General features: G+C 47.5%; 1 protein-coding gene across 1 annotated transcript in view; it reads right to left on the minus strand.

The window, feature by feature from the left end:
* Window positions 1–18,981, minus strand: part of Atp6v0d1 (ATPase H+ transporting V0 subunit d1) — a 39,730-nt gene that overhangs the window by 6,517 nt on the left and 14,232 nt on the right. Inside the window, exon 2 of the mRNA XM_034522678.2 lies at window positions 8,201–8,372. Within this exon, the coding sequence (XP_034378569.1) occupies window positions 8,201–8,372 (172 nt within the window). The remainder of the gene's footprint in view (window positions 1–8,200; window positions 8,373–18,981) is intronic.

Below are 18,981 nucleotides of genomic sequence, written 5' to 3' on the forward strand. Positions count from 1 at the left end.
CACCACTACCACCACTGCTGCTGCCACCACCACCATTAACCCCAACCCCCAATAACAGGAACACCGGATAAATACAGCTTCTCCTTTAACAGGATGGTAGATTCATGCCCCATAAATGACTGCAACACAAGTAAATAGCCTATGGTGTGAACAGTGTTCCAACAGTACACAGAAACCATGGGCACATGCAGGTGAGGCATATAACCCATTCTGGGGCAGGTGTGGTCAGGAGCTTGACAGATAAAAGGACTGGGAGATGAAAGTGTGTTCTGGAAAGAGGGAACAGTATGCAAAGGCCTGGAGGCACAACTTAGTGACACTGGATTGATCTGAGGAACTGAGTATTGTCAAGACTGGCAGAGGGAAAGGGAGGGTACAGCTGTGGGCAAGGCAGTGCTGTCAGCAGAGGGCTGCCTGGAGACTGAGCTCAGGTCAGGCAGAGGGTTCCAACTTCACCTCAAATACTATGGAGCCATAAGAAACCACAGTATAATTAGGGCCACTCTGGCTCCATGAGAGTTGGGAGTTCAGAGGAGGAAGAGGAGAAAAACTAAGGAATAGGCTGGGGAAAGGCTTCTCCAAAAACGGCCAGAGAAGAGTTGTAAAGGTCCCATCTAGAATAAAGGACAGGGTCAGGCAGACTGCAGAGCCCCACTGTGAAGACAAAAAAAATTACACTACTCCTTAGAGCCAGATGCCAGTTCAAGCAATTACTCAGGAGGGCCTGAATGAGATCCAGAGGCTGGTCTGATTCAAGTCAGTTCTGGGCTTAGTCTCTTAGGCTTGCCCTGCAAGAGGTTGCTCTGTGCACCATGGACAGCAGAGGGGGCTGTGGAGCTGGGGAGGGTGGGGCTGACTAGTTAAGACTTGGCAAAGAACAACCAAGACAACTTGTCTCCAACTGAAAAGCAAAGCCACAGAGGAACTGGGGCAGAAAGCTTTGTGTACTCACCTATGGGAGTGAGGTAGGAGGAAGGGAAGGGCTAAAGAAGAGGAGAGGAGCCTGGTTATAGTCAGGCTGCAGCTGCAGTAGTCCCAACTACTGCCCATCCTAGTACACACAGTAGTAAACTATAAAGGAGTATAAAGGAGGTGGAGACTGTCCTTAAAGGCCAGGTTGGGCCATGGAAGGGTAAGGACTATATGGAGGCTACTGTGAATCCGGCCCTGAACAAACCTTGAGTACCTAGGGCTGAGATTGTACCAGCAAAAGGCCTTAGTAGGAGATGGGGCTCAGTACCATAGGAATAAAAGGAAAAAGGTGGTGGCCCAGAGTACCAGCCACTGTGGTACTCCTATAAGGCCCTCAAAATACCGAGTCCGGTCTCAGTCCAACCCATACTCCATGAGCCTGGTGATCACAGCTCCCACCCAATTCAATGCCTCTGGTCTCCTGGGCCTGGGGCTAGGCAGCTGACCTCTCTCCATACCCAATCTGGATGGCTCATTATAGAATATACACTGAGAAGAGTCAGGCCTCCCCTTCCAAAACCAAGGGTCTCAAGCAAGACCCATCTGTAACTGCAAGCCAAGAGGCACATATGGCCAGCCTCTTGTCCTTGACTCCATAGAACTGGCAGAGTGGGGGGACAGCATAGAGTAAGAGCCCACCACAGCTTTGTGCTTTGGCCTCAACTTCTATCTCCTTCACTCTAGATATATCTCCTGCTTCTGATGTCTTCTGTATCTCATCTATACCAGGACACATATACCACCCTTCATTGGTTAACTTGAACCCAGCCCAGCCCTACTAAAACGAATGTAGTCCCAAGACAGCCACAGAAACCCCACCCCAGAGATTAAGAATGCCTTTTTTCCTCTTATCTCCTTTGGATATGCTAAAGAACAAACAGCACATCCCTTGAACTTAACATTATTCAAATGATCCCATGTGGCCTTAGCGCCACAACAGATAAAAACCCAGAGCGGGCTATTATAGTGTGTCTGTCTCAACATACAGCAGAGAAGCTCTGTTCCCACACCTCTGGCTACCTATGGCCAGTGCCTTATGCTTTAGTTCTAAACTCCCACCTCTGTCTTCTCAGAGAGACCTTAGTCTAAACTTACCCTTCCCCCTTGTGCCCACAACTCAGGATCTCTGTTTATCTGTTTAGGCTAGGGACAAGACTGGAATAAGACGCCGGGCGGTGGTGGCGCACGCCTTTAACCCCAGCACTTGGGAGGCAGAGGCAGGCGGATTTCTGAGTTCGAGGCCAGCCTGGTCTACAGAGTGAGATCCAGGACAGCCCAGGCTACACAGAGAAACCCTGTCTCAAAAAACCAAAAAAAAAAAAAAAAAAAAAAAAAAAAAAAAAAAAAAAAAAAAAAAAAAAAAAGACTGGAATAAGACATCCAAGAAGGTGTCTGAGTACTTCTGAGGGTTCTGGCCCAGCCACTGAAGAAGGCCCTGTAGGGAAACGCTGCCGCCTGACTTCATTGCTATACCTCTAGAGAGTGGAAGAGACAAGCTGTGGTTCATGGTTTAGCTCTGACACTGCTTGCAGAAGCCAGTAGTAGCTTTCTCCATCTCCTTGCTATAAGCCTTAGTTGAGTACAGAGAAAAATGCTGGGCCAAGTTAGGGCCACTCACAATCATGGCACTCAGCCCCTTCTAACTCCTCCTTCTAAGGCCAGGCCAGCCTGTATCCTGTGCCAGGCTGAGCAGTTGCCTCCCCCTGGGCCAACTATAAGATTGCTTCAGTGGAGGCCCCTGCTTTCCCTTCCTGCACAGCAAGGCTCAGAATCCTCTTAACTGGGAGATGGAAGGCAGGACAGGCCTGGCAGAGATGATAAGACCCAGCCATATGCCTTCCTACCTTCAGCAAGCAGGAAACCTTCCTCCTCTCTGCCTGGTGTTTCAGAAATTGCCTCCCTGTCCCCAGAAAGCTGCTTTGCCATGTCTCCCCTCATTTGGCCTCACAAGAGAGAATAAAGTTCCAGCTGGTCAGCATCTCCCTCCAGAGGAAGACAGCTGGGGAGTGGATGGCCCGCTGCCCGCCAGGCCAAAGAGGCCCTTTTGGAGTTGGGGGTAGAGTAGTCTATAATCCTCTGCCCTAAGGCCCTCCCTTGCCCTGTGCCTCCAAAATAGCTTGGGCTGGGAAAAGTTTCAGGCTACAGTTTAGGAAGCTACTTCCTTCAAGAAACCTTTAGAGTCCCTAGCCAACCCTGTCCCTCCACTGTGCCCTTTGGTGCCACCTGCTGGAGCAATGTGGCTTTTCTGCACTTGGGCTGGGAGGCTGTTTATAACAAGGTACTTCTGCCAACTGACCTACCTGCAGCCCCTACCAAGAAGCCTCATTTGTTGCTGGTGACATTATCTGTACTAAATTACATCTAGGTCCAAGGAGCCCCACCCAGGGCTGAAAATGAACAGAAGCTTCTGCTATGACCTTATTTATTTAGCACATCACTTCTTAAACATTAAGTTCCCCTTAGCAACCAGAATGAATGAGATGTGGTCCACAAAAGAGTTAGTGGGGCTCTGATCATCTCCTCATTAAAATCCTGACCCTCCTCCAAGGCCCAGTTGGGTTATCCCATTTGATTTGAGCCTTTGGGGTCCTAAAGAGCCCCTCACAGTGGTGCTTTTTCCTAAGTCAGAAAGCACAGGGTCAGTGCTGGCTCCTTTCCTTTTGCTGCTAAAGAGCAAAGAAACAACTCACAGCAGCCCCAGAGCCTTGGTTAACAGAGACCTGTAGTCCACCCTACAAAGTCAGCTTATTGGAAACAGTCAGGACAAGAAGGTCTGGGGAAACCCAATGATTACTCTAGGACCAAAAAGGGCCAAAGTGGGGGTAACATGTCCTGAAGAGGGTAAGAGATGCTTTGGGGGACCCACTGGACACTTGAGGCCATGTCCTTGGATGAAGCTTCCAAGTGTCCACTTCCACTGATGGCAATTCTCTCAGATAGTACAGGTTAACCACACAATTTCTGCCAGTAGTCATGTAGGCTACAGGTAGTTGTTATACACCAGGGATGGCCCCTGCTAGAGACCTGCTTTATTTAAAAACAATGGCATTTAGGGGCCACCTGAAGATGTCCCAGAGACCAAGCTGACCCTTCTACAAACAACTTTGCTAACTTCTCTTCCAGGAACTCGGGGTTTCTCCTATGAGAAAATACCATGGAATGGGTGAAATAAAAGTATCCTCCATGGCTAAAGAACTCTGAATACAGGCTCTATCCCAAGTTACAGGGCAAGTTAGGCCTGGCAACAGCCCTCAGTTTAGCAGCATATTAAATGTGTTAGGATTGTGATGTTGAGCTAGGTCACCTAAAACTACATGCTGACAGTCGACTTCACACTGACTGCCTGCTCTAAGCCACACAACCACCCTGCTGTCACTGTCTGCTCCCTCAGCACCACCATCCTTCTGTATCTATGTAGTTCCCTCCTGGCATGGCTCTGGACTCAGACAAAGTTTTTCAGTCTAGAATCCCACCCCTAGTTCTTCCCTCAAACACCTTTCTTCTCAGCCAAGTAGCCATTCCTTAGGGAAGGCAGTCATGAGTCCCCAGCCTGAGGAAGCCCCATCCCACACCCAGCATAGGGTCCAAATGAAAGCTTCACTCATCTCTTTCCAAGATTCTATTCACACTTGAATGACCTGATAGGGCACTGGAAGAGAAAGAGCAGCTAAAGAAATAGGAGTTAAATTTAGTCAGATATCATGAGAGAAGAAACTAATGAGGGCTGGATACAACCAGTGTCCAATCCTAGAGACCATGGCCACATGAAGTCTAAGAGTAACCATAGCCATGGACTTGTTGTGAAGTGACAAAACTTCTGGGAAATTATTGCAGGCTTGAGTGACAGAGGAGGCAAAAGAAAAAATGAGGAATGTGAAAAATAGGCCCCATAAAATGAGTTTTAGGAGTTGTTAATAATGTTAGAGATGTAGGTGTGGTACTAGAAGCACTTAAAAGGGAAAGTGACAACACACAAGTAAAGAGGAGTGACCACTCAGGGTCCAGGCAAGGTGAGGAGATTCAGAATTCTGGCAGAAGGATCTCAGGGAAAGGTAGGTGGAATGGACTCAGGGCGGTGCAGATGCAGTGTTGGAAGGTATACTTGCTTCTGATGACTTTGTAGAGGAGTAAGTGGGTCATTTGCACAGAGATGAAGAGGCTGCAGGCAGGAGAGGAAGGATGTTTAGGATGAGGAGGGGTCACCCTACTCATAATGGGAGCTGCAAGGGTGCAGAGTAGGGACAGCAAGAAGTTGCTGGGCAGAAACAAGCTGAGGCTGAGTAGGTAAGCATGCATGTCTGTTAGTAGGAACCATTCCCTCCCACACACCCTGCCAATAGCTGGCTTCCCCAGCTCTGCTCCCAGAAGTGTAGGTGGAGGAAGGACAGCTCCAGGCTGGAGGCTCTGGGATTTCTCCAGGGCTGGGGGGCTGCCAGCAGGGTGGGACGGTGAGTCGGGCAGCCAAGAGAGTTACAGATGTTGGCAGAAGAGATCTCAAATGATAGACCAGAAAACTTCAGCTAGAGAGGTAGGGAAATGAAGACAGAAGGGATAGCAGGGAAGGAAACAAGGCCCGATGTCCTGTTGAATCTAGACACCATGTCCTACAAGGGACTCAAAGTGGGCTGGAGAGCCTGAAGGCTGTGGGTGGAGGATGGTTGACTGACTCAGCCATTTCAGGAGTGGAGTAGTTCCAGGTGGTGACATAGCAGTCATCAGTGGGGGGACGGGGATTGGGGGGACTGATGTGGAGAATAGAGGAGGAGGCATTGCAGATGAAGGGGTCAAGGACAAGCAGCCACAGGCTCAGACTGGTCAACACGTGACATCCTGGGTGGCGGTAGAGAGAAAGGCTATAAGCCACAATCACTCATGATTGGAAGAGGCCAGGAAGTAGTGGATTCAGAAAGTTTGCCACAGGATAACACTTGGCTGCTTTAAGCACATTTGGTGCTTGGAGCCAACCTCCAGCAAAGAGCTGGCAGCTGCTCTGTCTCAGTCACTCTTAGAGCCCTCTCCAGTTTCATAGCCTGGCAGGCTGACACCAAAACAGGCCAGAGTAGCTGCACAGGCAGGTGGGCAAATTGGCAGCAAGATGGATAACATCTACTCTCTGACCACTGGCATGGGGTCAAGCTTCCTCCAGCCAGCCTAGCTGGCAAGACCAGAACACTAACCAGGAAGCTGGAGGAGCCTTGTGCAAACAAGCTGAAGGTGAAGGCTGAGCTCTGGCAATAAATTTAGTTTCCTGGTATGTCCTCAGCTAAGGCTGTGGGGTTGGGGATACGCAGGCCCAGGCTAGGGGTTAGGTGACAGATGGTAGAATGATGTGTGACACGCACACCCAAAGCATCGGTGTATTATGCACTCTATCTGCTCTGTCCCACTAAGTCCATGTTGGCATTCCTTGATGAGAAGAAAGACAGTTTGAGCATGAACCCATGTAGGATTCAGTAGCAAAAAGGTACTTGAGGGAAAAGATCTAGAACCAGGAGAAGGCGTGCTTTCCAATTTACAGGAGTATTCTGCTCCTTTCAGGTGTCCCAGACTGCTATAAAGTTGGAGCCCTCTGTCTAAATACCCCATTTGAGTAGATGAACTTTGTGCAAGTGGCTGTTCCTGGCTGAGAGGAGGAGATGGGCTAGACAGCCACATACAACCCTCTCTCTGAAGAGACAAGTGAAGTGCTGTGCCTGGTCCCAAACAGGAGGCTAGGGAAAGGGGAAATCAAGACATTCAGAGGGGCTGGAGAGATGGCTCAGTGGTTAAGAGCACTAGCTGCTCTTCCAGAGGTCCTGAGTTCAATTCCCAGTAACTACATGGTGGCTCACAACCATCTGTAATGGGGTCTGATGCCCTCTTCTGGTGTGTCTGAAGACAGCTACAGTGTACTCACATACATAAAATAAATCCTTAAAAAAAAAAAAAAAAAAAAAAAAGAAGAAGAAGAAGACATTCAGAAGAACGTGGGGATACATCTCCTAACAACATACACTGCACAGCACACTCAGAGGCTAGCCAGTGATCATACTTCTGCTCACCACTTGCATGAGGCAGCCACCTGGGCTGGAGTCATTTTTTGTCAGCCAGGCTCTGACTCATGACTCCTAGGTTATTTCTTCAGAGACAATTTTAGGGTCCCAGACACACAGGACTAGTTGAAGTAGCCTCTTTTAGCCCTCAAGTCCAGGGTCTTCTCTCTTTAGCTTCTGTAAGAGCTTGGTATATAGCTTCTCTAAGAGTTCAACCCAAGGGTCACACAATGGGGAAGCCTGGAGCAACCAAGGGTTATTAATAAACAACTTACCCACCTTAGCTCCTATGAAGAACAGCAAGGCATTCCAACTCAACCTCCCCCAACTCAAGCCCATTCCCTGTTTTTTTGACCTGTCAGAGCACATGAAGAACCGCCTCAGGTGTTGGGCTAATCTTTTTGTACACTGTGTGAAGGTGAGTCTATGTCCTTCCTCGACTGCCTCTTCTGATTGGTTTAATAGCAAGTCAGGAGAGAATAGGTGGGACTATTCAGGGTTCCATCTGAGAGAGATGGAACTCTGGGAAAGAATCAGAGGTGAAGGGGATTCACCAGGCAGACATGGAGGCAGGAACAGGTGCTGGGACTGAAGAAGAGAGGTAATGGGCCACATGGCAGAAAGTAGATTAGAATAAACGGGCTATTAAGTTATATGAGGTAGCTGAGGACAAGCCTAGATATAAGGCCTAAGCATTCATTAACAGTAGTAAGTCTCCATGTCATTATTTGAGTGCTAGTGGGTTGAGACAGTCCAGTGATGCTCAGTCTAGGTAGGGGCAGAAGGACTGTATGGCCCATCCCAGGCTCTCCGGAGTTCTGTCTACACCCAGACCTTGACTCTACCATGAGGAGAGTAGGGGGAAACCTAATGAATGTTTGATGTAGGTGCTGTAGAATACGTGAATAGGGGAGCTCCAATTCTCCCAGCTTTTGCAACTTTAACACTTCCACAACAATGAGAGACAGGAAAAAACACTGGCAACACCACTTGTGACCTAGAATCCAGGGCTGTTGAATGACCAGTCTGGTTACAGCACTTGTGAAGACTTTAAAGACATTCTTTAACAACAGCTGGCCTGACAGAGCTGCCATCTGGTCGCCTGACAGAAGCACAATAGCTGCAGGCCTAGGCCATTCTAGTGCCAACTTCTGGAGGCATAGAACTACCTTGCCCAGCACTATGGGCTCACTCACGTAATGAAGTCCAGGAAGCTGGCAAGTGGTTCATAGGCATGGTTTCTCATGTGGCGGAACTCGACTACCATCTTCTCTTTAAGCTTGTCATCAATGACTGACACCGTCAGAGGTGATGCTTCATTGGCCAGGAAGTTGCCATAATCTGTACTCTGCAGGTGCAGCTTCAAGTCTGAAACCCAAGGGTAGATGGTAAGGGCTAAGCTTGCTGAACCTTACTGGTTGTTCTAAGTTTCCATTCCTAGCCAATTCTAAGCCCAGCTCCTCCCATGAAAATGTATCCTGCTGACACCTGACTTCATCCCCCTATTGGCTCAGTGCCAATTTATAAAGTAGCCAGGCTAAGGTCCAGATGCTCCAGACCGTAGGAATAGAAGTCATTATTCTAGGCCATAGAGTACAAACACAAGTAGAATAATTGTACACCAAAATGATGAGGTTGGGAAACCTCAACATAAGGTATCATTTATAATTTGTAGACTTTGAGATCCTGACTTGGAAGAGAATATAACTTGGGCTCTACTCTACAGCACATTAGAATTGGAGGAACAAAATATTCAGACATGAGGCACATTTAAAAAAGAAATTCTACCAGGCAGTGGTGGCACATACAGGTAGATCTGGGAGTTCAAGGCTATCTTGATCTACAGAGTAAGTTCTAGGACAGCCAGAGCTACATAGAGAAGCCCTGTCTCATAAAACTAAACCAAACCAACCCAAACAAACAAACAAAAAAAGAAGAATAAGAAGGAAAGAAAGAGAGAGAGAGAGAGAGAGAGAGAGAGAGAGAGAGAGAGAGAGAGAAAGGGAAAGAAAGAAAAGAAATATCTAAAGCTGTTGGAGGTAGATGAGAGAAACAGCACAAAAGATACGGTTGAGCATGATGGATTGGATTGCAGAAAAGGGTGGGGCCTAGGAAGCATGAGGAAAAGTGACAAGGGACTTGAAGGATGTGTGGCCTGGGGATGGGTTCCCCTTAACAGTGGCTGGAGGTAGACAAACTAATACTAAGAATTCTCTTCAATTGTTAGAGACACATATGAAAAAAATATGACTCAACCCTGCCTCTAGTCCATTCCTCACAAAGTAGCCAGGGATTATTTTATTTTTGTAGTGCTGGGAACTGAACTTAGGGCTTCATATATGCTAGACTATACTGTACCACTGAGGTACATTTTATTATTTTTACTTTTTTATGTTTGTGTGCACATGTATGATTGTAGAGGTCAAAGGAAAATCTTAGATACTTTTCAGATTCTTCCTTTTGTTTTAGATAGGGTTGTTCACTGGCCTGGAACCTGATCAAGCAGGCTAGAGAAGCTGGCCAGAGAGCTTATAGGGATCCACCTGTCTTGCCTCCCATCTCACCATTGCTGGTATAAAAATACATGCCACCACACCCAGCTTTTTACGGATTCTGGGAATCTGAGCTAGGAAGCCATCAAACTGGACCATTCATTCATTCATTCAAGACAAGATCTCCTTATGTAGCTTGGCTGGCCTTGAATGCACAGAGGTCTCCTTGACTCTGCCTCTCGAGTGTAGGATCAAAAGTATGTGCCACCATGCCCAGCCTCTTTGAAACATGATCTCGTTATGTAGCACAAGTTGGCCTGTAACTCACTATGTAGACCAGGCTGGCCTCAAACTTTTTCAGTCTTCTTGCCTCAGCCTTTCAAGTGCTGGTGTTGAGATCACAGGCACTACACACCATCATCAGCTTTGATACTTCTTAAAAAGTTACATTTATATGTGTGTGGAGGTGGGTGTGAGTAGACATGTGCCCACACATTTTCCCAACATGCAGTGCCACTGTGTGCCTACAGAGATCAGAGGACTCCTGCAGAAATTTGTTCCCTCCTTCCACCACATGAGTGCCAGGTATTGCACTCAAGTGTTCAGGCTTGGTGGCAAGTGCCTTTGCCTGCTGAGAGTGGTCTTCTTAAAACACAAGAAGAATTAATTACTTATGCCCTAAAAATTACTGTAGAATAAACAAAAAATAGAAGATAAGTGATGATGGCTGGAAAATTACTCCTGGGTTATTATATGAGGGCTACTATGGTAACAATGGAAATACTAAAGCCAGTGACAGGTGGGAAGGAGATGAATTCCCCAGGTGTTCTTGAGGCCCAGAGGGTCACACCAGCTGGAGCTGCTCACAGAGAGAAAGGAGCAACAGATAACTCTTCTACGGACTTCAGGCACCTCTAATGCCCCTTGTACTCATGAAGAATGCCTCAACAGTATTTGGCATTATGGCACACACCTTTAATCCCAATACTCAGGAGGCAGAAGGAGGAGGATTTCTGTGAGTTCGAGACCAGCTAGTTCTACACAGGCAGTTCCAGGCCAGCCAGGGCAAAATAACTAAACCCTGTCTCAACTCAAACAAATGACCAACCACCACAATAAAGAATGCTCAACTTGCAGTCAAGTATGCAAGGAGACGGAAGAGCACATGTTGTTGAATGTGGAGAACATGTGCAAAGGTGCTGGAATGGATCCTTCACTTATATGCCTGGGGGCTGGTGGGAAACAAAATCTATGTCATCTGTGGCGCCTAGGCACTGATAATAGGGTGCACCTTAGCTTGAAGAGGATCCAATGCATTCATGCCAACTTGGCCACTTACATCTACCTTTCTCCAGGGCCACCCTAAAGATGATTTAAAAAAAGAGAAGGCAAACCAAGTTAAAAGAAGTCACCTGGCTTTTAGTGATATGTGTACATCTTCCCATGTCTCTACCCGAGGGCATCTGCAATCACTCTGCTAAGGGGTTCATTTTTTTCTTATTCTCCCAATCTGGCTACTTTGAGAGTAAGGCATGGGTATCAGGAGTTATTCAACTCAGAAATGCTTGGGTTATTGTAGTAATTCAGATGGATTACGCAGAAAAAAGTCTAAATCTATTGATAGCTATTGCCATAACAGTCTATTGCTGGCACGTCTATCTCCACATTGTAATAACCTTGAGACTAGACAAGTGCAAAATTAAAAAAAAAAAAAACATGGAGGAGAGGTTTTAGGTGAGCTGGCAGAAAGCTTACCTAGCATATATAAAGTCCTGGCTTTATTCCCTAGCACTGTACAAAACCAGGTGTGATGGCACATGCCTATAATACCACCATTTGGGACAGAAGTAGTTCAGTTGTTTAAGGCCAACTTAGGCTGTAAGACCCTGTCTTGAAAATAGAAATTGGTGTGGGGGTGGGGTGGGGTACTGACAATACTTTTATCTGAACACACTTGTCTAGTAGTTCTTATAGCACACAGCCATGCTGCTTCATGAGTCTGCCAGCTTTTCTGAATTACTCTGAGAAGCATAACTTTTCCTTTTCTTCTCCCTTATTTAAACATATTTTCCTTAAAATACTGGGCTTCACTCCTCTAACGCCCCATTTCCCACCATGGAGCTCTGTATGCTGTCACATGGCTGACCTCCACGATGATGTAACTCTAACTGCATGGCTGCTTTTCCTTATCCATTCTCTTCCTCCAGGCAGCTACTGAGATTTACAACTTGCTTGCCCTGGAGTTTTTCTTTGAAACTCTAATTGTCCTCTTAAATAAACTGGCTTTGCTTGACTTTCAAAGAAAAAAGAAAAACGAAAAAGAAAGGTTATTAATGTCTCTCAAATGGTTTTTGTGGGTATGAAACAAATGGTTAAAAATATGAACTATCCCACCTAATAAGTACTAAAATGAACCAGACTTCATTTATCATGTCATATTCATGCCCTGATTTATATATTTGTATCTATCAGTAAACATGTTGCTACTGGGGCCTGGGGGACCAACATAATGAGCAAGGGGTTCTGGTTCAGGGCCACCAAGTTCCCAAACATTTACTATAAGAAGTTCTAGAGCTGACAGCAGCCAGGCCAAACTGTCCATTTATCCGTGCAGCCAGAGCAGCCAGCCTAAAATTCTCTTCAGCTCCCACAGCTTGAGCCCAGAGACCAAGACAGAGGCACAGGAAGGCTTCCGGGTAAAACTCACTCCTCTAACTGAAGTGCTTTCTGTCATCGGCCCCACCAGTTCCTAGGGTAGCAAGCCTACTAACCCTACTCAATCCCCTGATCCTTCATGCCCAAAGTATTGAGGATCCAGGCCTCTGCACATTCTGCCCTTCTGAGCCCTGGCACATGCTATGGGAGGATTCCCTAGGCAAGTTATCACCTCCCACTGGGGATCCTGAGGATGAGCTCTTCAACAGCATGACACTTCCTCTATCCCAGACTTTGCCTTGCATCACAAAATTTCTCTCTGGGAAGACTAGCTCAACAACTTCCCCAACTGCCAAACACTTTCTCTTTAACAACCAGTTAGTCTCCATCAAATACTTGGTACTCCAGTGAGAGTTTTCACCTCAGAAGGCCTGGACATACACAGGCTCTGCAATGATCTCCTTCTTGTGCCAAGAGCAATCTTTGTGCTGGACCTCCCAGAAATGTCAATTTCAAAGACTTATCAATAAAAGCCAGAATCGTGTCTAGAGTCTCACAGTCAGAGTATAGAGAGGCTAGGATATCAAGAATGCCTGGTAGGACTCTTGTCTGTCCCCACCACAGCTCTCTTTTGTTCTCTGAGCCTCCTTGACCACATTGGTAGAGCAGGCCTTTCAGGGATAGAATCAGTTGCCCAAATAGTCTTTAAAGCCAGAAGAGTTGACCACTTGCTTGCAGACCACCTGGACACTACTGCCCACTTGTCAATAGTAAGCTTAGGCCCACACTATCATGACTCAGTGACAAATCCTGCCACCATCACTTTTGATACCAACCATTACTAAAGGTAGAAAAGTATGCTTGGAGTTGAGCAGTTGAGTGCTGCTTTGTATAGACCCACCCCTGGACTTCAGAGCAGACACCCCTGTGCTTCCATTGCTGCATTCTGCTGACGCTGCATCAAGAGAAGCCACAGCTCTGAGCACTGCTGGAATGCAGGCGGCTGGGTGGTTTCTGCTGGAGTTTGTCAGATCAGAGCAAACCCGGGAGACTCTACTGAGAATCCTGCCCAAGGCTGGAAGAGTCTGTCTTACCAGGAAACTCATTTTTAAAAGCCCCCAGAGACAATGTCAAAGGGCCAGTTCCAGACCACTTTCTCTGGCTAAGACCCACATTTTCCTGTGACCCAGGGAAAAGGGACAGCCTGCCTGGCAAGAAGGCAACTGGAGGAAGGGAGACAGGCTGATTCCTTAGCTCGCCCACGAGGGGACCACACAGGGCTTCTAAACCAGTTCTGACCCTGCTGGAGAAACCTGGCACCCAGACGCAGTGGCTGGCAACCCTAAGCCCTTCAGACAGGCCTGGCCAGGGCTAGGACAAGCTGGGTTAGGATTCTCTCTCCTCAGCTTCCTGCTATTTCTGAAGGCTGTGGAGGAGGGGATGTAACTGGGAATAGAATCCAAGCATAGAAGAGGCCTGGAACTTATAGATGCTTCTTGGGAGACTTAGCCACCTGGCCCTGGCCCAGCCCCTCAAGGGCACCCAAGGACAACAGGGGCTGGGTTTGCTATGGGACCTGGGCTCAGCTGCCTAACAGCATCGGTGACAGTCCTTGAGAGGACCAGACATGCCTGGCTTGAGGTACGAGCTGTATTCTATTTACAGTAGACTCTGGGGACAACTCTGATCTACCCACAAGCCCAGCTGTCTACCCCAAATTTTATCAGTGGCCCAGCACCAAATGTCTGGACAGTTTGGGATCTCTCACAGTAACAGACTTCCTAGGAGGCTGATTCTCAAGTTGAAAAATATGCTGCTGCTATCAAGAAGCTCTTGCTTTAGTATGAAGTAAACCCTAGCTCAGAGGAGGCAGATTAATTCAGTTTCTAGTCTTGCTCAAAGTCCTGGGCTTGCTCCTCCCCAGCCCACCTCCAGAACCATCCCAAACCTCCTATGCTTCCTAAGTTCCTGTCTTAGATGTTCTGGTAACTATCCCCAACAAACTCCAACTCCCAGTGCCACAAAGGCATCTTTCTCTACTCCTCAGTTTCCAAGTGCATTCTTCACACCAAGCTCAGAGTGAAATCACCTAACTCCAATGTCACTATCTCCTTTCCTTAAGAGGCTGTGTGGCCCTGGAGCTATGGCTGTTTCTCCCCAAAGCCCAAGGTCTCATGCCCTCAGCCCTTACACTGCTTTAGTCCTCGACCCTTCAACTCTGACTTAACAGTGCTACTTTTCTGACAACAGTCACCTTCCTATCATCCCAGCAAATGCTTCTAGGGAAGTCCATAGGTAACCTTACTGAAAAGCCCTTGAACTGGAGGTTTCCTCAGGCCAGGCCAGGAAGACTGAACAGGAAGACACACACCCCACTCTAGAAACCAAGAGCCTCTGCCCACCCTCTTCTACAGGATAGCCTCTGTCATCCTCGAGTTGTATGTCAAAGGCCACTGTCCCAGCTCCAGCAGAGAGCTCTTTGAAGGTACCTGGAAAGACCGCAGCCTAACACCCATCTGGCACAGCTATTCAGCTTATAAGTCTGCACCAGCTTCAGGCTAGGCTCATAGCTTCCACCAGTCCTGAAAACCCCCTTGGTTATCCTTAATTCCCAGTTGTCTCTTTCAGTAGTAAGGGTCTTGTCCCTGTTGGCATATTGACCCTACTGACTGACCCCAGACTCCTCAATAATACAGTACCATGTCCCACCAACAAGTTGACCAGTGCTTCTGCTCTGTATGATAAAATATTGCCTTGGCAGTGACTCAGCCAAGTTGTGTGAGATGGAGCTAACAGCCCTGCCTCCACCCTCTTCCTGAAAGCATTCCCTAAGCCTGCCAACCCAAAGGGGATCTTTCAGGCCATTCAACTGGCTCTCAGGGGCAGGTAGCACATGGCTTCTCCAGCCCTCTGGCCCTTACAGCAGTTCTCCAAGGACTTAGGCAAGCAGGAATGGAGGGTCATGGCCTATGCCAAGAGGTTGGTCCCACATGCCTTAGGGAACTAACACACTAAACAGGGTGGCCCAGTTCTACACTCGCCATGGCCTCATGGTCCACACAGGGCTCCTGCTGGCCAACTGGCCAGAGTGAAGTGTAAAGGGACAGTGTGTTCCCAGACTTCACTTCTGCTTTTCCAGGAGTTACTCAATGACGCTCTCCTGGGGAGCTCAGGAGTTTTCAGGAATTATATGAAACCAGATGCCAGAACATGTTCCATAGAGCGTAATGTGCCTACCCTGCAAGGGTGGCTAGGTCATTGGCCTGTTGGGTCCAGGTGAGGAGTCTGCTTTGAAGGAACAAGAATCCACTTCCAATGTTATTACTTCTAGAGGTTCAAAATGAGAAAACACAGGATGGCCAGTCTGGTGATTCAATAAAGCCTGTGCCACCCTAATACTTCTGGATGAATATGCTGTGCCAAAACCTCCTCCCTAGGCTCAGGGGAGTTTCTCAGGCTCGTGTCAGCTCTAAAACAGATGTATGCACTGGCTGGCTGGATCTGCAGGGTCAGAGTGCCACATCTGGAACACAAGCGTGGGAGCCTCTGCATGAGAACTATTAACTCTGGGTTTACCTAAGGCCCCGGCACAGACTGAATAGCCTCTCCAGCCTTTGAGCCTCCACTATGACCGAAGGTGCTCCGAAAACTCCCAGGTAATGCCAACTGATCACCTCTGTGTTTCAACTCTTTCTACTAAATGCCAGCTTTCTCCCTCCCCACAAATTTTCTGCTCTTCCTTACCACCCCTAGACTGTCAAGAGTCCCTTATCCTGGATAGTGAAAACATACCCTTCCTCCAAAAGCTGGTTTATGGTTCCAGTTCCCTTTCCTCTACAGACCCACTTTAACAAACCACTGGTTTCAAAACATCACTCCTTGAACAGAGAAAAGGAAATTGTGTGTGTGTGTGTGTGTGTGTGTGTGTGTGTGTGTGTGTGTGTGTGTGTCTGTGTCTGTGTGTCTGTGTTTAAATACAGGGCTTGCTGTGTAACCCAGGGTGACCCTCAAACTTAAAACCCTACTGCCTCTAAGTGCTAGGATTACAGGTACATACCTACTACCTTGCCTGGCGAAAAATGAGAAATTCTGAGCTTTGGAGCCATAAAAATGTGAGTTTAAATCTTGTCCTGCAACTTGGCCCTGGATATTTTATAGTACTCTGTATATCTAGGCTCTTGGCCGGCTGCCCAGCACTTGCACTGTATGCCCACTCCCACCCTCAGGGCACCTATACGAACATTAAATGTAAGTGATGGTATACAGAAAGACATCAACACAGCACACTATAAACCATCTTTTCCATCAGAAAGGATGCCACACAAAGCTTTCTAATGAACACTCTCAACCCAATAGTCTTCACCACTCCAGCTGTGGCTCGAGCTGCCTGATTTAGCTCTCCAAAGAATTCCTGATTCTCCTTTTCATGGTCTATAGCAGTCCTTCCTCCAGGCTGTAGCATGCCCTCCATGTCACCCCCTGTAGGGATCCCTATACCACATGAACATGCAAACACACCAGCACAACTCTACTATTTACTAGAGATAGAAGAATAGGGCTGGCTCAACATCTGGGATGCTTGACCCAAATTCCATTTGTTACTTCACCTATCAATAAGACCATATGGAGCTCTGAGCAGCCCAGAAATCTGGACAGACGAAGGTTATAACCCAACTCTGCCCCCCCCCCCCGCCCCCATACACTATACCCTGGGCTTCCCTGAGCTACAGCCCCAGAGTCTTGGGGGCAAACAGAAGGTAGGGCAGACAAGTGTAGTTCCGGCTCCATGGGAAGCCCTAGGACCTGGCATGCCATAAGAACCTGGAATCTACTGCTGGCATAGCCATACACAGTTATTGGGTTTCAGTTGGTATAAGACAGAGCTCTTGCAGGGCAAGGACAGGAGTGTTCCCTCCTCGGTCTCTGGACTTGAGTTTTATTTCATGCTGGAGGCTTGTAAATTAAGGTGAAGCCAGGCAGCGGTGGCGCACGCCTTTAATAATCCCAGCACTTGGGAGGCAGAGGCAGGTGGATTTCTGAGTTTGAGGCCAGCCTGATCTACAGAGTGAGTTCCAGGACAGCCAGGGCTGCACAGAGAAACCCTGTCTCAGGGAACAAACAAACAAACAACAAAAAACAAAAGTTAAGGTGAGACATTGACAGCAGGGGGTGGGGCTAAACCCATAGAGGTGGTCCAGATGATACTGGTGACACCACCTACCAACATCAAACATTGGTGGGAAGCTCACCCCCCAGGTACAAGAGTCATCAGGATGTCTGTCCCATGTTAGCCACCCACTCCTAGCTTTGGGACAGGTGGCAGGTGGCAGCAGAGTCACATTTAATTACCCACATGATCTCAGGAACACCCCGTCCCTGTAGCTAGGACAATGAAAGCATCTCTCATAACCCATGAGGAAGTCAACTCATCTGACAATCAAGAGAGTGCCAGTCAGGCAATAATAGCTTCATGTGCCAAAGGGAGGGGCAGAACTGGTTACTGCTGCACCCAGGGCAAGTTCCAAGAAGCTCTCCTCCAACTGAGTGGTAATCCAACAGGACGGCCTTCATCAAGTTATTCCTTCCTTGGTCCTAAGACTTCACAGGACTGGCATGACCCAAAAGACACAGGCTTGCAGAGTAGCTTCCTTGTGTTTCCAACCACAGCCTCGCCTGACAATCAAGGGAACTTACCCTGGGAGCTGGGGACCACACCTCTTCTGCTGCTACCATGCACTTTGGCCTTATGTAAGCTTTCTTCTTTAGGTTTGTTTCTACAGTTATAGAATCTGCAGAATGGAGTAAATCTGGGACTATAAAGAAAACTGTTTGCACTTCTCAAAGATGTGAATTGTCTGCATGTAAAAGAGGTAAAGTGGTCTGGCCAAGCAGCCAAATGAACACTACCAATAGCAGTGAGTTGTGCTCAAATGCTAGACATGTCCATGTCTAGGTCCTAGGTTTGCTGGATCACAGCACCTGGGTGATCCAGTCAGTCCTTGATGCTGGGCTCCTGTTCTACATACAGACCTCTAGAAGAAGGACAGGAAGGAAAGCTAGGGCTTGCTCAGATAAAGAAGGGCAGCTATCATCTCTGTTCCACTATACCAGGATTCTGGCAGGAGCATCTTTCCAAGTCCATGGTGCTTAGAGACAGTCCAACAAAGAGACATAAGAAAGAAATACTCAGCCAGGCAACAATGATGCACACTTTTAATCCCAACACACAGGAGGCAGAGGCAGGCAGATCTTTGTGAGTTTGAGGCCAGCCTGGTCTACAGAGTGTGTTAGTTCCAGGACACCAGGGCTACAAAGAGAAATCTTGTCAAATAAATAAATAAATAAATATTAAAGTAAATAAATATTGCTTTGGCCTCAGCCTTATGGATAGGCTCAAAGAATCAAGCCTCATTCAAGGATGTAAAGTCATGTTACCTTCGGTAAGAAACTCCATTCCCTATAGCTCATGGAAACTGCACAGAATAGTCCAGGCCAGGGGCAGAGTTAATTCACACTATACATGTATCTTGCAGAGCCAAGAGACTTGGACCAGGCAAGAAGGTGGCAGCATGCAGCAGTAACTATCCAGACTGGTCCTGTTCAGTACCCTTTACTCACCCTGCCTTAAGCTTATCCCCAATTACATGTCCACTCAAGGACACAGTAAGACAATTCATAGTTTAAAAGGTAGATTCAATGGCTCAACAGTTAAAAGCATTGTTGCTCTTACAGAAAAGTTAGGTTCCTAGCATCCACATCATGTGGATGTTACTGTCTATAACTCCAGCTGCTGGGGGACCTGACTCCTCTACACTCCATGGCTACTTAGA

The sequence above is a fragment of the Arvicanthis niloticus genome, chromosome 18, assembly GCF_011762505.2.
Source record: "Arvicanthis niloticus isolate mArvNil1 chromosome 18, mArvNil1.pat.X, whole genome shotgun sequence".
Taxonomy (NCBI): domain Eukaryota; kingdom Metazoa; phylum Chordata; class Mammalia; order Rodentia; family Muridae; genus Arvicanthis; species Arvicanthis niloticus.